The 20662-nt window shown below is 45.8% G+C and overlaps 1 protein-coding gene and 1 long non-coding RNA gene across 3 annotated transcripts in view; one reads left to right on the top strand and one right to left on the bottom strand.

The window, feature by feature from the left end:
* Positions 1-15396, top strand: part of LOC149338805 (uncharacterized) — a 193834-nt gene extending 178438 nt beyond the window's left edge. The window contains exons 3-5 of one of the 2 annotated variants that reach the window (XM_089547791.1): positions 1113-1416; positions 8229-8701; positions 10114-15396. In XM_089547791.1, coding sequence (XP_089403917.1) covers positions 1113-1416; positions 8229-8701; positions 10114-10347 — 1011 coding nt within the window. In that variant the 3' untranslated portion in view covers positions 10348-15396. Of the gene's footprint in view, positions 1-1112; positions 1417-8228; positions 8702-10113 lie in introns of those variants that run through there. The other variant, XM_089547792.1, reaches the window with a different exon arrangement.
* LOC149338804 (uncharacterized) overlaps positions 1-19486 on the bottom strand; it is a 31704-nt gene extending 12218 nt beyond the window's left edge. Inside the window, exons 1-3 of the long non-coding RNA XR_016283455.1 lie at positions 19410-19486; positions 17410-17608; positions 17242-17356 (exon numbers count right to left, since the gene is read on the bottom strand). This is a non-coding gene — a long non-coding RNA (uncharacterized LOC149338804). The remainder of the gene's footprint in view (positions 1-17241; positions 17357-17409; positions 17609-19409) is intronic.
* Positions 19487-20662: the final 1176 nt, after the last annotated feature.

The following is a 20662-nucleotide window of genomic DNA, read 5'->3' as shown; positions in this document are numbered from 1 at the left end:
GAGACATATTAAAGAAAACTTCGCGCAGAATAACACAAGTCTTGTGTTATTTTGCGCAAAGATTTCTTGAATATTTACTTCTCTGGCCGCGTTTGTGGCCAGAGGCCTGCGGAGTCCCTGTAGGTGTTGCGTTCTTTGAGAGATGGTCTTGAAAATGCAATTATTTGGTGGGCGAAAACTAAAGCGGATAGCAACGCAGTCAGGAACGCATGCTCCAGTGTCCTGTGCCCTGTGGCCGGCTGCGGGTACAGGTCATTCTAAAGCAATAACCATTTGCACACACAACACGCATTCCTAAAAAGATTGTCTGAAAATCCATCAGGAAACTTTTTGTGGCACCCTTAGTCATCACCAGCGATGTCTTCCGTTTTGCATGTGCCCCAGCGGCGCTAATCGCAGGTTCTTCACGACAGCGTTGATTTTCCTTTGCTCGAGAGGCACGTTTAGCAACTGCGTCATCACTAAAATTGTACTTCCTGGTGGCGGGGAATCTTTCTTTTTACTTTTTTAGCAACCCTCTATATTCCTGCCTCGCTCGTGTAACATGAAACTTCCTGAAAGTACTACAGCGCTTGTTACATTAGCTTAATTCTCCTGGTTTACTAACACTCCCAAGCCTCCTTGCCTGCTGCTCTAGCCTAGTCCAGCCTACAGTGAAGAGGCCAACACGGGCAGTCGAATTAGTACTTGAGCTCCTAACCAAAACCTAACGCGATTAAAGGTATTCTTTGACATGAATTGACACAAGCAGTTCAAAGGCTACGAGGCTATTTTTATTTGTTTAGGGTGTTTCAGTGAGATTGATGCCTTGCATCATGACGTAATGCCCTTTATGTATTGCCCCACCCAATGCTTTATTGTTGCCCTAACTTATAATGGTGATTTGACTGTGTTAACCGCTTCTCGAGCCAGTTAGCGCTGATCACTCTTCGTACCCTAAGATTAGCGGCTATCATTTTTCTCCATGAAGTATTTAAGGAATGCCCCCCATTGTCCTTTCCCCATCTGAGGGGCCGCACGGTGCCGCTCAAGAGGGGAAGGAGTACACAACAGTTGCACACTAAAAGGTAAAGATGGCAGCGTCGTGGGCGACGGGTGTCCTTCTTTCGCAGGTGATCAACCTGACGCGAAACCACATCGTGGACCTGGCGCGGTTCGGATCTGATCTGCGCTACTTGGAACAGCTGGACCTGTCCTTTAATCGGGTCGCCCGGCTTCACGAAGACGTCTTCAGCAACGTGAACGGTCTCCGGTCACTCTGGCTGCGCGACAACCAGATCGCCTGGGTGGCTGTCAACGCCTTCGCGAACCTGACGGCACTGGTGAGCCTCGACCTGCGCAACAACCGGCTCGCTTACCTCTCCAGCTCAGTGCTCCAGCCTATCGAGGTGCGGCTCGGCGAGCTGCTTCTCTCCGGTTAGTGGAACTTTGGTTTCTGTAATTGTTATATATATATACAAGTTTCTTCTTTAGAGCACGCATGCGGTGCGGAGTCCACATCTGTACCTCTTCCACCATTGCCCTAACTCATGCGCAGCGTCATGCAACCATATTAGGCGGCTCCCATCCTCCTCCCCAGCGCTTCCTTCGACTCCGTCCGAGTGTGCTCCAGCGCCTATACTTCATCTCAAAAGTTGGTTGCATCACTGTGAAAAGCACAGTTCTCTCCTTCAATGAAGGCTAGAGAGGACAACAAATAGTCCGTCAAATATTTGAGAAGTGTTATGAATATTTTTCAAATAAATATTGCAGTGATTGAAATAAATTCAAGATAGCGTTTTTAAAGTACAACTGGCGTTTCTTCACTGGTTAAGTTAGCAAAGAAAGTCCGAACTAGTACAGCACTGCAGAGGCCTGCTGCGAAGCGGTGCGCCTCCTTCGTAAACGTGGCGTACGCCTTGTCGACCGAAAGCCCTGCACGCAGCAGCTGGACGCTGGTGCTATTTCCATGCCAGAGATGGAGCCACCAGCCATGGGAGGTTGGGTTAGGAGGAAAACGTTTTGCAGCGCACGCCGTTATGATTAGCTGAGACCGCAGCACAGTACACAGCACTTCAAACGGCTAAAAAGTAAGAGGGAGTATAGCGGTGTGACAGTCTCCGCTGGCAAAGAACTATAGAGGCTCGAGCGGGAGACAGCTGCGGCGGCGCTCTTGTCGACCGCACTTGAAAGCGCTGCAGGTTTCGATCCGTCTTGCCGCGCGCAAAGGAGCTGCGGCAGGTTTGTGTGTGTTGCAGGTAGATATTAGCTCCACCATGGAAAAGTGGAGCATTGCAAAGAAAACAATCATTCCTTTCCTAGCTTTTATTTCTTGCAGTTATATCGTATACGTGGAAAGGCATTGGCTATGCATCTCCGCCGTTCGCACTTCACATGGGCAAACAGACTACTAACTGTAAGAAACGGTGAGACGCAAGTATGAAATAAGAATCTAAGTTTTTAAATGTATATAGAGATATCACGGGTGCTTGAAGTTAGGCTGAATCTGCGAAAACGACGCAAAAATTCGTCGCATATGCGCTTGTTCAGTGAGCCTAGCGCAAACCAAAACCGCAGGAGAAAAGGCACAGAAGTTCTTTATTATATTTGCCTGGCTTTATTCGGCGCAGTTTGCCATATTTATTATCAACGCTGCTCAAATTTGCTTCTACTATTTCTACTGGGATTTCTACTGTGAAACCTCTGCCCTGCGTTTCTTTAAATACGGCGTCAGCCTACAAACAATGTATACAGTCTTGAACCGCTAATACGGAGAACTGAAATTATAGGCTTTTTTTCTTGGAACCAAAATTTTTCAATACATTTATGCCTCGCTAATGGGGAAACATGCTGTTCAGACAATAGATAACGTCACATGCACGGAGCCCTTTGGAGTCCATGTACTTTACCCCGTTGATATAGACAGCGATGCGTGGAAAATACCAAATACTCCTGCTAAATGCTCCGCTTTTTTTAATTGAGTGCGGGACACCGCGAAAGGCTGTACGAAAGTGGAAATGGCATAGTGGTACCCTTTGTGCGCGTGTTTGTGTGTGGCTGTGTTACAGTGGCAAAGGTGGAGAGGCCACGCCCTATACATTTGCCGCGTTGAATGAATGGCTGCTAAAATTAATTTTCTGTCCGGATGTTGTGGGGTTTCAATTAAGGGGATAAATACGTTCTCCACGCTTAACCGTGGCTGACGCCACCCCATGGTCGCGTACGCTTCCGAGCGCGCGCGTACCCCAGCGGGCTTTGCTCTGAGGGAAGTAAAGGCACTCTGGCTAAGACAAACAAGCTACAACAGTAACGCCAGCTAGCAAAGAAATACGCTACGCAATCGAGGACGTCCGACTCATCAGCACAGTTACGATCAAACATTCGCCCGAGCCAGGGCTAGGCGGAAACTCCGAGGCCGGACGGGACGAACTGGCGGAAGAGTGTTCCCACCATGAGGCCTGCCCCGCTGGCAGAGAGCGGAGCGCCGCGCGACACGTTTCTACGCGGCAAAATCCAGAGCCGGAAAGGACCGTCTCTCCCCCCCCCCCCCCCCCCCCCCGCGCAGCAGTCACGTCATCTGTGGCGCACCTGTCTCTGCAACGCCGGCGCCGTCCCTTGTTAGTTAAAGTATCTAAGACGGGTAATGATGCATCGTGGGGAAGGCAACCACAGGCGACGAGTAAGGCGCGTCCCCACAAGCTTGCGCTGCGTTTCAGGCCGGAATCAGCAGCCATCAGCCGAGTCAGTACATAGCTTCTTTGATGTGAACAGTCGCAGAAGGAGGTACTTCATCACACCATGGGGCGCCTTCACGCGTTTCATGGGCCTATTGGCGCTACAAACGTGCTTCAAACTGCTCCGCGATATTTTATAGATAACAGCGACCAGAATTAAGCCCCTGGAGCTTCGAAGATTGCGCGAATTGCCCTCAGGTGCCGCCCCTATGCACAGGAGTCTGAAATCGTTGTGTTTTCTAGAATATTTCTTATTGCGTTTCTTCACGATTCAGTATTACTGGCGACTCGCTATGTGACCAGCTTTGCTCAGGAACAAAAGTGTCAATATTAACGACTGTAAGCGTAAGAACGTAAATCAGAAAAAATGAAAAAAAAACATCACGCCTTTTTTTTTCTTCATAACCCCCTTTTTTTCCCTCCGTTATATTCAGTTGTTCGGATTAATAGGAGCTTTACTAGAGGTCTTGGTATTACTCCAACTGAAGGTTCAGCACGTGAGATTCTCTTTACGCCTGAGATAAATTTTTGTACTGAGAAGCGATTGCAAGTTGATACACGAGTATAACGGCATAACGCCGTTGCAGCAGGAGCGACCGCGTCTGTTGGCAGGTAATTTGAAGGCAATAGATTCCCTTAAACAAACTCAACTAGCGCCACTTAGTGCATCAAAATCGTCTTTAGTTTTTGTTTGCAAGTCGGTTTTCCTTCCTTGATATGCAACGAGTGAAACGCTTTCCGTTCCCTAACCTCCCTAACTCCGATTCAATATGCGATATTTTTTTCAGATGATACATCCAATTGATTGCCTTCAAAACACTCTTACGTAACGTTGCAGCGTAAATAGTTAAGAAAAAGAAAACAAATAAAGTTAAGAAAAACGCACGGATCATTTGTGCGCATGTTTCCACGTTCTTTTGGTGCGGCCTCGCAGCCACACTGATGCCTCGAGAAAGGTTACATTTAATAAAGAACGCATATCAATACTATGCTAAGTTAGAAGAAAAATGACTTGGTTGCAGAGAACAAGATTGAAAAGGCATACTGCTGAACGGACGAATGACGTAAAGCTTGCGTTTTCTTCAGAACCTAAGCTAAAAAATAAAAGCTGTGAACGCAGTCATGAAGCCTTGAAAAGAGGCAGATCGTGAAAGAAATTCTTATGAAAAGAGTGCTAAAGCGATAGTCTAGGACTTAGTAGACGTCCCTCCTTAATATGCATGACCTGAATACACAAAAGACCTTTCGTTCATCAAGCTGCATGGGGCCGACCTTAAACCGGAGACCTGCCTTTTAGCACTAGTGAAGTTCGAAGGCTATCTTTATTTCCTTTCTCTGATTTAGGGTTTCTTTTCACCTTTTTACTTGTCGCATTCCATCTAGGTCTGTCTTTTCTCTCGCGTTCGTCTTTCTTTTGTGCTCTGTCATCTGGTCCAAACCGTCGCATTTTTCAGGCGCGAGGCGGCGGTGGCGTCGTGCTGTGATCTGAATGAATACCCCCGTCTCGAGAGCCGCCGGACTCCTGAATGGTAACCGTCCGCTTCATGGCTTAGCGGAGCGTAATTTTGGGCGTCGCTTTGTCCCAAGAAACTTTCTCCGCAGAAAGGAACGCAAGCGTCCGAATGCACACTGTTTTTTTAAGAAACGCTCTTTCTCTCTCTCTCTGTCTCTTTCTCGAGCATCTGGCGAAGCTCGAAAACTTCCGCAAAGCGGGAATTTTCCTATTGTAGCTTTTTTCTCCCTTGGTCACATAACTATCTCCTTATATTACCCTTCCTCTTTCCGCCTCCTGTTGGCGCGTGCATAGAGGTCAAAAGGGCACCTACATAATGCCCATGAAGCCTAGAGGGAGGTAGGATCAAGTGCAAACGTATATCGACGCCCTTTCAGGGCTTCTTTATACGAGCATATGAAATTGAACGTTAGGACAAAACCATGGCGTCAACGGGCGCCGGATTGATAACGAAACGCCGCTTAAAATACCGCACCGAGTCCGATGCACCTGAAGGTTCTGTGGACTGTTTGGTGCCTCTTACGCAGTGTAGAACTTGCCTATGGGTTTGTCTGCTTAGATCCCGAAAATCGCAGGTTTTAATGAGTTTAAGCTGTGTCCTCGAACAATTCATCTTCATGCGTTTTTTTTATCGCAAAAATTACTACAAGCAACTCTTGAACCTTCGCTCCTATTATATTTGCGTATAGCGCATTAGCTCTCATGAGGTGGTTCGCCAATTTGGCACCGTCGTCATCGGCGTCCGCAGCGCAACCTGCTACCTGCCTCGATTCGCAGGTGGCTATGTTCAGAGAGTGAAAGCACGTACCCTCCCCACTTTTAGGTGAAGAGAGCTTGGCAGTGACAGAGGGAAGAAGAGAACAATATGGGAGGCGACGGGTGGGAACGTTGGGAGAGCAAAAAATACCTCTCCAATTTTAGGTGGCAGGAGGGAGGAAGTGGAAGACGGAAGGGAGAGAATGAGTGGAAGGCGTCCGGTGGCTTAATGGCTTTGGAGTCCTCCTCAGCTCAGGGAGATTATTTGCACGAACCCTACCACCGGGCAGCATTTCTCCGGCCGAGTGCCCGGCTTCTTTCTTTGCCGTCACACCACATCTAAAGCTCAAACATTGGCAGTAACACTGCTAACCGTCCTCGGAGTTTTTTCTGCAGCTCATTAAAGAACACTGCGCCCATTTAAAACGCCTGTAGGTACTCGACCTGTCTCGCAAAAAGTTAAAAAATACGAATACATGCGCTCCTTTGCTATCAGCTCGTAAGCATTTTTGGCTACCTGAAACTAGCCATGTTTTTGCAGCGCTGAAATTGTTTGTTAATCTGCCATCAATCGCAGCGAGCTAACGTGAGCTCTGGCACTCACGACCAGAAATCGAACATAGCGAGATACAACTCACCTTCGCCCTGCACCGAATATTTTGTGGTCAGATACGACGGTGCTCGCTACTGTGTTGAGGAATGCGGAAGCTTCAGTATTCTTAATGTGAATGGAATGACTACTAATGAACAAAAAAAACAGACGCTGAGTCACACCTGAGCAAATTTATCATGATGATAATTGCTGAAGGGCATCTTTGGCCAAAAAGGACAATTCGAAATTGTACTGTCGTCAATACAAGGGAAGACACACGTTACAAGCATTTCACCCAAAAGAAGCCGAGCATGAGGCAAGGGTAAATCCGTTATCCATTGAAAACCGGTGCGTACCCAGTGGCACTGGGTATGGAAGCCCGCGCACCCCGAGTGCGTGTCGGATATTCAAACTTTTTGGCCACCACTGTCGTCCGAGCTAGTTTAGACTTAAAGCATTTTGTGATAGCAGAACAAGAAACAACCGGTGTGACTGTGCCTTAGCCGACATGAAATTCGCTCCGTCGAATTCCATTAAATTTTCTCAGTAGTTATTACGATGGCTCTGCACGATAATAGTTGCGCTGAAGATTTTCACCACAAAAATTTACTCGACATAGGCATGGACTGTGCACGTAGCCCTCGTACATATTCGCCTGGTGTCACTGCGACGCTTCGGAAAGCTCAGCACAAGGTTCGCAGCTTAAGGTTTCCTTTTGTTTCGCGGAGCCTATAGTCGCACCACATATTAGCTAGGACGACAAAGAGTACCCAGGAGGGCACAGGATGTTTTGAATAGAGATTTGAGGCGTTGATGCGCTAGATGAATACAGATGGTCAATACCTTTACCCGAAGGCTCTGGGTGTGACAGGTGGGATGGGCATCGCCTGCAGGCGGACAAGGGGCATCGGAAGCTAACAACATAAGGTTGGTCGCCCTTCTGGCATGGGCTTCGTGTGGCGGTATGAAATATTATTGAGGCATAGACGTAGCCTCTTACTTATGTGGAACAGGACAGTAGCTGCACGCTGCCCCAAAGTTCGATGTAAACAGCTCCTTTACACCGGCGGCGTTTGTGCTCAGCAACTGTTGCCAATAACTGTTGTTGTTGTTGCTGTTGTGACTGAGAGAAGGATGAAAAGAAAAGTGAATGGGCCTGTGGACTGGCTCAAGCCGAGCCACCACCGCTGCCACGTGCAGATTGAGGAGAGTTCAAAGATAATACGAAAGAAAGAGAGAAAAGAAAAGGAAATACGCGTGTCGCAACATCCGCGTCCGCCGAAGCGGACGCTAGCTCAAAAAACAGATAACCGGCCCATTGACAGACTCAAGTCGCTCGTCGCTAACATCCTTCTGTGCCTCACTGAGAAGGTCCAGGGTATATCAAATAAATGAAGCTGAAGTTGCAGTATCAAGTTAATTTTATACTAACAAACAGAAATGAATAGGTGAGTATCCTGGTATTTAGTTAGATCCGCGTTTAAAGAAAGAAAACTCTTCATGAGGCTCAACATTAGAAAGTTTCTGAGAAACTCGGGACAGTCCCAAGGGAAAATCTTTCTCCTAAGGTCGGCGCCATAGGTGAAGGGATGCTGCCTGTTGCAGTTCATGCATTTCGTTTGAGTTAACCCATGCCATGGCGTCCGTGGCGCAGGCAACCCTTTCCACTGCGACTGCCGGCTGCTAGGCCTGTGGGAGTGGTTGCAGGACCACCCTCGGCTGAACACGCGACGGCCCAGCTGCGCGCAGCCCGATAAGCTGGCCAACCAGTCGGTGGCCTCACTGCACCCTGTGGACTTCTGCCCCGCCCCCCTGATGACGTCGGCCGAAGTGCGGCGCCTTGAACACGACAGGCTGTCGCTCGAGTGGGATGTGCAGAACGGAACGCTCATCGGGGGCTTCCTGATCACATACCACGCCACGTCGGAGCCCGCGCCGGCCGCGGGCGCCTCTCTCGAGCCAGGCGTGCGGCGCTACGAAGTGGATGGGCTGCGTGCCGAGACCTGGTACACGGTATGCGTCACGGCCACAGGGAAGTACCTGCGTAGCCTGGGCCGCCCCACGCCCTACACGGCGGACGTCGAGAGGCCCTACGACATGTCCACCAACAACAGAAAGTGTCTGCAGGTGAGCACCGCACTTCCCGCAACGAGGGCCAGAATTGAAAGTCCAGTTACATGTACCTACAGCCTTTGTCAAAAGTTTGGAGCCCAGGGGGTTTTCTTTTGAGCCACACTGTGTCGTTCTTAATGGATCTCTAGCACTACAAATTTGCTGGACATGAAAAGATTTCTGGTACTGCCTCCTGCAATAGGTTGGACTTCCATGAATGCTCCTGGAGTCCCAATATAAAACTTGGAAGTGAACCCCCGGGACTCCAAACTTTTGACACAGACTGTACATAAGGGCGCTGCTTTGAAAAAAGGTTTTGTTATGATCACTGCCGCTAAAGGAGCCCCGCGAAAGTACCGCGCAAACTATCGTCCAAGAAGCGCTCTAAACTTCAAGCATCCCATAGAATCGTGGAAGATAGAGAGATATGAAGATACCTGTTCGCGATTGAAAAACTATTAACGTTGGTTTGTCTGAAAATCGTTAATATGAAAGGCGCGATCCATATGAAAAGCCTCCGGCTCTAAAGAACTACTAAATTTTTCATGTAAACATTTTGCACTGTAGACCCAATGCTCGAGTGCCTATAAAACAAGTAGCCGAGGCATTATCTCTGAAAATGGAGAGGCCGAAGTGTTTTTGACAAGACGTAATATTAACGATTCAAGGCTGCGTCATGAGGTGCCAGGAAGGCTGCGTCCATTGATGCAAAACGAAGGCGCAGGGAAAGCGGATGGAAAACACCAGAAAAAGATGCCCTCTGCAGTTAGTCACATAGCTCAGCTTTCTTTAAATTACATGAACGCTTCAGCTTAGCCATTTTCGTTTTCTTTCTAAACGATGTTATGTAACCAGGTTGCTCAGCTCCTTGCTTTCTCCCCAGGCGCTTCTTGCACCCTACATAATCAAATTCTAAGCAAATCCTTTTCTTCTGCTCCTTAGCCCTCCAGTCCTCTCACTACCTTATTCCCCAACCATCACAGGCGCGTGTTCATGCCGGCGGCCCTCGTCGAGTGTAATGACCAGCTGGTCAGCTCCTCATTCATCTACTGGTGGAGGACCGCCCATAAACCTTCCCAACCTGGACGTCGCCGTATTGCTTGTAGAAATCTTGTATGTACTTGGCGCTGCCTCTTCTGCAGTGCCCATACCAGGTGCAGAAAGAAGCTGAACAGGGAATAGAACTTCACTGAAGGAACAGTTGAGGGCCAGATACACAAAGCGGGGAGGCGGAGAGTGTGGCGAAGTATAGGGAGCATGGTTAATATCAGGCGCACAAAGCATCCTCCGAGCAATATGGGGACGCCCGTGGAGCATTGGTAGCGCAGGGGCACAATGCAGTCGAGAGAGCGGTATGGCGACGTCCAAGTAGTAAAGCTTTTCTGTGTGTCTTCTATCTCTTCTTCCGGACGTATTCTGGCGCGCAGGTACGCACCCTGGCGAGGACTGACCGCACTCGGGTCACGCTCTCCACGCTGGGAATGATCCTCGGCGGCAGCGTGAGCGCCGTCCTTGTGCTTGTGCTCGCCGTGCTGCTGACGGCGCTCAAATTCCGGCGGCGCCGCCGACGTCGGAGACCGGCCAAGGCGCAGGAGGTGCCCCAGGAGTACATCTCGTACCGGCACTTCTCCATCCAGAGCAACGACGGCGTCTACTCCTGACAGCGGGAGCAGCGCCTCGCGCAGGGCGACATCGTCATCGAGTGATGGCAGCGGCGAAGACACTGCAGCAGCACTGACTCTATGAGACACGCGATTCTGCGTTCACACTGGTCGTTTGCGGAAGTGGTATCCTCGTCTCTCACTCAGTGCACTGAAGGCACGGTGAAACTTTCTAACCTTTGCTTGCCACTTTTTTCTTTGTTCGAAGTTTTGTTATTTTTCTTCCTTTTTTTTCTTTCAACGTAGTATTCTTAAAGGAACCTTCTTCTTGTGTGCAGAGCTGGCGCGTTAAGGAAAGCTACTATTGAGCTCTGGAAAACAACAGCCCAAATTTATATACAGGAAGGGATCTGATTTGACCAAACGGTTACAAACCGCTTTCAACTAAAAAGCTGCTTTATGGGCGGTAGCCGTCGCTGCGATGAGTCACGGAGTTTGGTTTCGGTGATCTAGCAGTGTCCTACATTTGAGGGCTCGGTTCTGGTGCTGTGTGTCCTGCCGCGTAATATTAACGGGCTGTCTAGTGAGCAGCCCCAGTTCTGCTCACTGTTGGCCCCATGTGGGAAGATCAAGTGAATAGAGAATAAGTCAATGGGCGCTATTAGAAAGCCACGAGAATGAAAGAAGAATTAGTAATAGTACAATACTTCCTTTATTTTTTCAAAACACTCTCAACCCTCTGTTCTTAATACGCGGATATTAAGAAACAATGGCAATTTTCTACTAAGCGGATCCGGATGTGGACCATGCTTTATAAAGATTCTTTATGCGATTCATATTTGCCCGCTTTCTACACATGATTCTTTAAAACAGCGCAAAAGACAGGGACACAGATAGAAAAGACACACACAGCGCTGACTCACAACTAAATTTATTCGTGGAAAATACATGTATATATACATAAGGCAAGATGCGCAAAGGCGGCAAACTGGTAAAATGCGCCAAAAAAATTGAAAAAAACCTAATGACGTGTCGCGCGCCTTGCCAAGTACGCCCGTTCTTTTTCAGATAGCGCAAGAGAAGGGGTGCTGACGCAAAGGTCACCCAGAGCTGCGCATGCTAGCGGCCGCTGTAAATCATGAAGTGAAGAGCTTTTGGGCTAAGGAACGAAGGATCGCCAGAAAACCCCTTTGTTTTGCACTCCAGATAATTGACAACTTCCACCAACCACTTTTCAAGCAAATGACCTGATTCGAAGATGGATTAAAACGTGCTCTTCAGCAGCAGATGGTGCGTGGTGTAAATCCTGGCGATGCGATTTTCTGAATTGAAATCACGAATCTAGAAATTCAACCTGTAATCGCGGGTGCCAAATTACCGGTGTCGAAAACAAAGACAGGATCCTCTAGAAGACGCCCATAAAGAAGAAGCCACGAAGAAGCAAATACCTCTTTTTCGAGGCCAGTAACCTCCACTTATTGGACGCAAGGGGAACATTTGAGCTGTGCATCGGACGTTAGTTATACCTCAGCTGTCTTTTTCACAAGAACAAAGGAAACTCATACCTAATTAAATTAATGCAAAACATTGACAGCATAATTAACAAGATGACGAAGAAAGCCTCATGCGTTGGCCGCTTTTTACTTTGCGTTTTCTACATTTCACGTCTTGCATGAAGGGAATTAAGTTATACCGTGCCTTTGTGCATGTCGCATCAAGTACAATGGCTTCATACCTTACCGAAGTAGTCGCATATTTACTCTGTGTCTAACACTCACTTTTCCTAACTCATTGTGGGTAAAAGAATTGCACTGTGGGAAATGAAATAATCGTTTTGCCCACAGCACCGCCGAGAACCATCGTCGTCCTTATAGTCAGTGCAATCTATAAGGAGTTCACTTCTGTCGGACAAGGCCTCCGAGATTATCTGTGTTGAGCTTGCCCCCTACTACTACGCTATCCGAAACCTTCACTTCAGCGAATGGTTCATTTTTTTTTGCAAACGCCAGTGTGAACGCAAATTTGCGATGTGCTTCCCACACTAACAGGAACGCAAAGCAGCAACAGCAAAGATGCGCAACTTCACACTTGTGAAAACTGTGACTGCGGGAGCTGCCTCTTGCACGGTCAGTGATAAGACAAAAGAACTATGGGAAGAAAAAAGTCATGCAAACGGCAGAGTGCCCGTTCAACGGTGACGTCTTCTGAACTTGCTGCACCGTGCGCGCGCACCATTCCAGTGAACAGCGGAGGAAGTGGCCCAGATTTCCTCCAGACATCCGCACGAACGTTCTCTCGTGAACTCTCGCAGTGCAAAAGGTTGTTCTTGATGTTGGATGCACTACTGGTTTCTTTTTACCATTCAACTCACTGCGGCAGCGCAGTGTACGCACATTTCATATCTAGAAAAGTCGTATGCCCGTGCAGTGTTTTTGTATCATATTCATCCCGGCGTACAGTTTTAAAGCGTTTGTCGTCTTTGGTACGTACCGGTTGTAAAGAGCTGGCGAAGGACCGTGTCGTGTGTGTGAGGGACAATAAAGGATGGTGTTTAAACAGACGGTGAATGGAAGAGGACCGCCTTGGTCGTAATTAAGTTGGAGTTTCTTAAGATCTCTAAGTAACAATGGCAGCATCCAAAAAGCAAGAATTTAGGCCGAGGAATTAACTCGTTTTTAGCGAACAAAATTATCTCGCGTCCTTTCTTTAGGTTGGAAGTTTCTGCCTACAGCATTCTTGCCTAAATGCTCATAAACTGCTAAGAATGTTGCATCTAGCTTGCAGTGCAACGCGTGAATGTAGTTTCTTTTTATCCGAGGACATAAACTCAAAGCAATGTGAACAGGCAAAAATAAAAAAAAAAAAACAAAACATTAGGCACAGTTTGAAAATACACCCTACATGGATTTATTGCTTTCAGTTTCTTGTTTTCAGACGCTTCCAGTGGTGTGTACGTTTCTATACTTAGTTGAAATCATTAGTGGGGCCATTGCGGATGGTGTTATGCCTAAAACACTGCCATTTGCGGCATCATTCTGCTCGAAGGGTGTGGTGCAGCTTAGCTGATATATATGCTTTTATAATAAACCCCTGCAGTCCGAAACAGTTTTCCAGTGGATGGAAAATTTTCGAAATTTCAGATCTTTCAAAACAATATGCGTAGATGGATACAGAATTTTCAAAAGGATGTAACAGCTCTAAGACACAACAAAGGGTGCAAGACAAACACTCGCGCTATATTTGCCTCGTTCTATTTGTTCCGTCTGAGCAGTATTGGATCTCTTCTGTCAACACGCACGAGACAACAATCCGTATCAGCCCACTTATAAAATATCGAGTACTGCCTGACGATTGCTTAGGCAATTTTAGTCAGGTCTTGATATCTCCACAGTTTTTGGGTTAGCAACCTTACTTATTTTTGCCTCAGTTCTGTATTATTATGTCATGAAGTAAACAATTAGGCCCATTTTACGGGGTTTAAATTGCTTACGCTTGCAAAATCAAGCTAACGAAAACACATGCGTTGCGGAGGCACATCGACGTTTTCACAGTGTTTTTGTAGTTCATTTCGCATGCATGGCTTCAAATCGTTTCAAGCGGCTTGTCCCAAACGGTTCAAAATATTAGCTCCGCATATTCACAGAACATTATATCGCTACAGTAAGCGAGGCCTAGATGAGAGATGTTGTGTACACATATGTGCGCTCCGTGACTGAATGGCTCAGTTCGGCGCATATCCCAACGGATGAGTGAAATGTAACAGAAGTTGCTATTTTTAGTTTTGTATCAGTCATGAAGTGCTCCCTTTGAACAGCGAAGAAAGGACAGAAGAATGCGTTGGTGTAATGCGATTGTAAGGCGCTGTGGGTATGACACGTTCTTTTCATACGTAACGGTTGCGACTGTTTAGCCATCGACATTGACATTAAAAGTATTAAAGAACCATTGAATACATGTCGCGTTTGAGACAAAACCTAACTATTCTTAACGATTCTTAAATTAAAAAAAAAGTTCTTGAGAGTTCATCTGAATCCGGAGTTACGTACTTCACAGCGCCGAATTGAAACTGCGAACTAGAGCGCCTGCCAACCATGTGCCAAAATTTCGCTGCAGCATGAGTTTTGTCAAACATCTAATAAAATGTTTATAAGCTTATAGCACTCAACTTGCGTCGAGGTATCAGGTCATAAATGACTCAAGACAATGAAGTGCAGCTTTTCCATTCATTCTGCAAAAACGGAACTTGTTTTTCCACCAGATTAGCTGAAACCAGGAATCAAACTTCTTTGCCCGAAAACTTTAACTCTTCTTCATAAACTGTAGTGAGGGCTCGCAAGGTTCTTATTAGAATTCTTATTTTCAATAATTGTGAAACAAAAAAAAAGTGATCATGGCACCAAGTAGGTCGCAATGATGAACTAAGCTGCGCGAGATTTGTTTGAAGAAGTATAATGTCATCTTTACGACTAAGAAATAGCAAAGTCAGTACAGGGCGTAGCAGACTAAATGAGCATACGAAGTTCTGCCTTTATGGAGGGTGAGGTTCCAGACAGACCGTTGCAATTCTTACATAAGATGTGTTTCAATATTTATTTATGTTACGTCAACAATGTAGTGTAACATTACAAAATCTTTACAGTTAATACAACTCTTACGGTCTACACAATGAAACGGCGGCATCGAAATGGCGCGAAATGAATTGAATGAGGTGTTGGGTGGTAAGCAAATGGGTCGGTGCGGCAGCCGAGTTTACGAATAAACCATCTGCAAAAAATATCTTCTAGGACACTGGCCTTAGTTGATGCATTTAGAAAAACACTGCAATAAATTTTTAGTAATTTCATTTAAATCTTCACTAGTTCCCGAAGAGCTGACTAAAGCTAATAGTAGGCTTGTCGAAGCGAAATATGTTTTATGCGCGCAATTCTTCATGAATTTGTGCACACTCCTTATTTTCTTGTTGTTGTTTTCCTTTATACATGTACCATTTGTACAGCGTTGTAGTGAGACTTCTCGTAGGAAGAAAGAAGAGATCAGGAGTACGGCGTGGTGTTCAATGTTGAGAAAATGAAGTGTTTTTCGAAACTGTTTGTAATAAAAGAAACGACTTTCGGCAGTACTTGCTCGCTTTTTGACGCTCCGATTGCAAATAAACATTTACCGCGTACTGAGATCAACGCTCTCTCAAGAAGACTTCAAGTGAGCATTTAACTTTGCCAAAGCACTCGGAAAGATGAACGCACGAGGAACGGCTCCACGTCGTGCGAGTTGGGCGCCGCAGAGGAGCAAACGCTGAAAAATTGCAGCGGATCAAGGTAAGTCCTGTTTGTGGAATTACTCTTTTCTATCCCGTGTCTCGGTAATTGAACTGCTTTTTCTGTAATCCATGCATCTGGTGCTCCACGTCAGTTTCATGGCTACTTACATATGCCTTTATAAACGCTAACGTACTGCAAACGTGGAAATGAAGAAATGAAATTAATACTTATTTCATTGATTGATTGACTGATTGATTGATTGATTGATTGATTGATTGATTGATTGATTGATTGATTGATTGATTGATTGATTGATTGATTGTTTGTACACCTAGAATCAGTATAAGAGGGAACACCGGAGCGCGTGGCCTTCGCGCTTCGTGGAGCACTGCCGACGAGAGCCGAAGAGAATGGGCGGAACTAAACGCATGCGCGGTAAGAGCAGCCGACCATGCCTACTGATATGCAGCCTTGTTGTAAGTTCTTATCGGCTTTTGGTGGCAGTGCTTCACGAAGCATGCAAGGCGCCCGCTGCCGTGTTCCCTCTCATATTGCTTCTACCTGTACCATGGGAATCTGGGAGATTGAAATGAGGGGAACGCTGCAGAATATTTAAACCGGCTCTTCAATATGTTGAACTCTTATCTGGTACTGGGCCAAGGAATAAATGCGAGTTAATCATACCCGAGCCGAATTCAACACGAAGTAATAAATATCTACCGAGTGTTTATTGCAATGAGAATACAACTAATGGTCACTTGTGTTAAAGCAGTGTCTTCTAAGAGAAAGCAAATGTCACGTGAGCTCATGAGACCCTCGGCTGGTGCAGATGAAGACTTCCTTGAAGTGAATATGAGAGGATTTGTGTCTCAGAAGATGTAGGCAGGATGATAATGGTGAAGAAAAGTGCAAGTGCTCGCGTCACGTTCAAACAATATAAAAGATACAGAGGTTTTTCGCAATTGCACGTGCGCAATTAACGAAGAACTGATATCCTTAAGATTTAGCCGGTTTTGTAATATATCTGCAACTCGCATCACCGTTCGTAAAGACAACACACCAGCCCGCTTCCTTCTTTCTTGCAACACTTGAAGTCATGAAAGACGTCACACACGGAATTTAAAGCTTTTAAAGCACACGATGAGAGCTGTGTTCATTAGTTTAAGTGGAGGCTTTCCTGCTCATAGCTTGTGAAACTTTGGTTACGCCTTTATTTATAGCCACAACTTCTTTGCCTTCGGTGTCACAAGCCTATAGGATTAGCGGCCAGGTTCAATTGACGAAATAAAACTGGCTTTCATGAGTCTATAATTTCCTGTTAGTTTCTTTACCGCATGTTCCGCGCCTCAGTGCTTCTTCAGTCTTGTTGGCGCTATACTTGAGAAAGGTGTTTTTCTCCCTTTGTCACCTTTGTTTGTCCCACTGCTTAATTCATCCTGGCGTGTCAAGATGCTGATGCTGTGGCGTTCCCATTTAAGGATTTTTATTTTCTGGCACAGGCCGAGGAAACCTATCTGGGCGTATGAGATTTAGAAGCTGGCGGGAATAATGCGCCCGCTGCTGACACAGGATGGGGTTAATTAGGGACATATGGGAGAGGCTTTTGTCCAGCAGCGTACGTAGTCAGGGCGATGATGAATGAATAAAAGAATGAATCAATAAATAAACAAAGTGGCTCGTAATGAAATAGCCGTACCATAACTGCCGCTTGCACTCCGCTTCCTCAGTTCTAACGTAGTAAAAGTCCGGCTCCTTCACGTTTGCCCTCAGTAGCGTATAGCGAAGCTTGGGTCCTTCAGTGGCACATAGAACTGAAACAGGTGAGTTCATAATTCTTCTTGGTGTTTTCCTCTACAAATCTTACCTCATCTTTACCAGCCTTGCTTTGTTTAGTGCTTGATCTTTGTGCGGAGTTCTCTTGATGGGTATCAGGAGTGAAAACTTGAGAAGTATTCACAGGCGCAGCTTGCATATTTCTTGCAAGGCCGATAATTTCGGTGGCGCCAGTTGCTCCATTGCAGCATTGCCCTAATATTCGCGCACATCCATTCTTCCGGGTGAGCCTTTAAAAGAAAAGAAATAGTACTCGTTTCAATTTTTTTTATTTCGAATATCGTCGGGGCGTAGGTCGCGCGTTAAAGGCGTTCAAAAAGTTTCTGTTATCGTACCATTAATTTACAACAGACGTAGACAGTAGGCATCAATAATGAATGCACTTCCCTGCATATTTAGCGGAATATAAAAATTATGTTCTATGTAGTACCGCGAAGCACCGCTAGGGGAACTGTGAACGAAACAAAAATGTGAGCACCCATCAGAAAACTCGAAGCACGGGCAGTGATCCGCTTTTTGGTATTTGAAGGGACGCGATGCTAAGAAAATTCATGCTGAGCTGGTGGCGGTCTACAGTGACAGTGCCGCAGCCTATGATGCTGACGTTAAATGGCGCAGACGTTTTAAGTGCGTTCAAAGGAGCCTCGACGGCGAAGAACGGAGTGGCAGACCGTCTATCGATGATGAACCACAGACTGCTGTGCATGTAGAGTCTCTAGAGCTCGCTGAGCGGCGGACAACTCTTAAAGAAATAGTGGAACAGGTTAGAGTGAGTGTAGGTTCAGTGCACAACATCCTTCTCAAGAGCCTGCACATGACAGGGGTCGATGCGCGCTGGGTTCCGCGGTTGCTGACACCAATGCATGACAACGCACCGGCTCACTCAGCATAGGCGACGGCGACAGATGCAGCCAATTTGGTCTGCGAAGTTTTGCTTCATCTCCCATATTGACCTGACCTAGCACCTAGTGACTTCTTCCTCTTCACTCCTATGAAAAGCACACTGCGCGGAAACCATTTTTCAGGCGACGGGAAAGTTATTGCTGTAGCGGAACTCATACAGAGCTCAGAAAAGGAACAATTCTGCAGAGATGGTCTCCTGCAGCTCTTTCATCCTTGGCAGAAGTGCATGGCCATGGGAGGAGAATATGAAGAAAAAGAACAAACTCCCGCCAAAGTCTCATTCTTTTATCGGTGTTTCTTCTTGGCAATGGTACGAACTTCATGAACATGTAAGAGTAGAAGAAATACAGACGTACAGAGAATGGTTTCTGTCGAGACCTGTTATAGAGTGAGAAAGCTGGATTATTCGAATCACCATAAAGTACCTGTTTCAGATTTTTTAAACGAATTATTATCTGTTAACGAATCAAGCGCTCCAAGAAGGGCGTTTCAGTCTTTATTTGAGGTTGCAATTAGTTGTAAGAGGCATTGGTGTGGCATGTCAACATCTTGCAATTTTAAAACATTGTAAAGTAAAGGCGCCAAAAACCACACGCACACACAAGACAAGAGAACGGGACAGAGCGCCTGACGAGTGGCCAGGGGCAGAGAGGTCTAGGCTGACTTGATATATTTGTGTTACGCTGAAGGAAAGGATTGTGATGGTTATCATGATACGATAATTTATGAAGTATAAATAGCCGCAGTAGTTGGCGTCGCAGTATTGGTAAAGGAAGGTGCAAACTAATTTTCGTATCAGTGATGATGGAAGTAATATGGAAAGCGTTAGAAATCCAAAAAAGAGAAAAATTCTGATAGCCTCAATGGAGGTTACGAGGCAATCAATGTATAAAGAGTAGTTCGACAAATTTATTCTCAAGTAGACTAGGGAACCGTTATCAATAGCAGTCACATTGTCGTTGTGTGGTTCCGATGAAAGGGCAAAAGAAACGAATACGCTGAAATATTTGTATGATGTTACTAGCTCCAGCCCGATACCTTGTTCATAAAAAGAGGCATGATAGGCAGTTATTGATACATGTGTAATTTTGCACTCTCTGCAATTTAGAATCATCAGATAATCCTTACCCTATGCGATGACTGAGTTGGGTTCCGTCAGGAGAATGGTTTCATCCCGACGATATGTTATTCCGGAATAAATTGCACAGTGGTCTGCAAAGAGGTCAATCCACGTTACTTTCTGATAGGAACATCGTTGATTGAAAATAGTAACTATGACGTAATTATAAACAGATTAGAACAAGTCTGCATGCAGCACGGAAAAGAATAAATCTTTGACATCCATTGAAAACAAGTGACCAATAGAATTCTGCTCTTTTAAAACGCTGTGACATCTGCGAAATTCTTGCTGGCGAAGTGACCGGTAACTTCAGGTATTTGCAACTGTTTAAGCAGTAACACGCTCGCTTGCTGCTGCAACGACTCATGCTCGCTTACGATGATCCTAAAGGGCATGTTCGGTTTGTTGGTTTTAGCGGTAGAAAATGCATCTAAGAACACTTGCTATCAACCGCTGATCGCATTGACCAGTGGGGATTGCTGGAAATGATTACATAACGAAATATTTCTTGTTCTTACTCTGCACGATTTCTGCTCACAGGAACAAAATTCTTTGTATTGTCAATTACAGTTGGTAGCGCACGCATATATCGTTCTTTTTCCTGTGCTATCATAGCTCCGGCTCTGTTCTATCGAATCGGTTAACTCATTTTTTTAACATAGCTTAGTTTTTTTTGCGAGTTGTGATGCACAAAATTTCACAGGAATTCGGTACAAAACAAAGATAACCCAAGTTTAATTGCTTCGTAATTTTATTCAGCGTTGTTTCCAACATGTTCGCATTTTTCCTAGCGCGTGGATTCAAAACTCCTGTTGAAAATAACAAAAAAATATGGTCACTGAAGCCTGAAAAGATACTGAAATTAGAAACTGCTTCAGGACATGCTGTTAGCACAAAGCCAAGGGTGTTCGTTGCATGAGCAGATTGATGAGAAATTTAAGGCACATAGTTTTTGTCATCCGCTCAACTTCATATGTCAGTGAGAAGATTACTTATACGAAATAAAATATTACACAAATGAGTGACCGAGCCGAAATTTAACCTTCAACATTTTGCAAGCTTCTGCGCATTGATTTGTCATTGTGCAATATACATAAAGCGACTCGATGGCTTTCCTTTATATTAACATCACGGACACTTAATACAGCGAATAAAATGTACTGGCGTCGTATTTCATTTCTGACTACCTCTTGATGGCACATTTGGGTAATGACTGCGTCCACAATTAATATTTTTCTGACTAGTGGCGATCAATAAAAGC

Source organism: Amblyomma mixtum, chromosome 6 (assembly GCF_055824585.1).
Source record: "Amblyomma mixtum isolate Tamu chromosome 6, ASM5582458v1, whole genome shotgun sequence".
Taxonomy (NCBI): Eukaryota; Metazoa; Arthropoda; class Arachnida; order Ixodida; family Ixodidae; genus Amblyomma; species Amblyomma mixtum.
The sequence above is the reverse complement of the archived record's forward strand: the minus strand, read 5'-3'. Positions and strand labels throughout refer to the sequence as shown.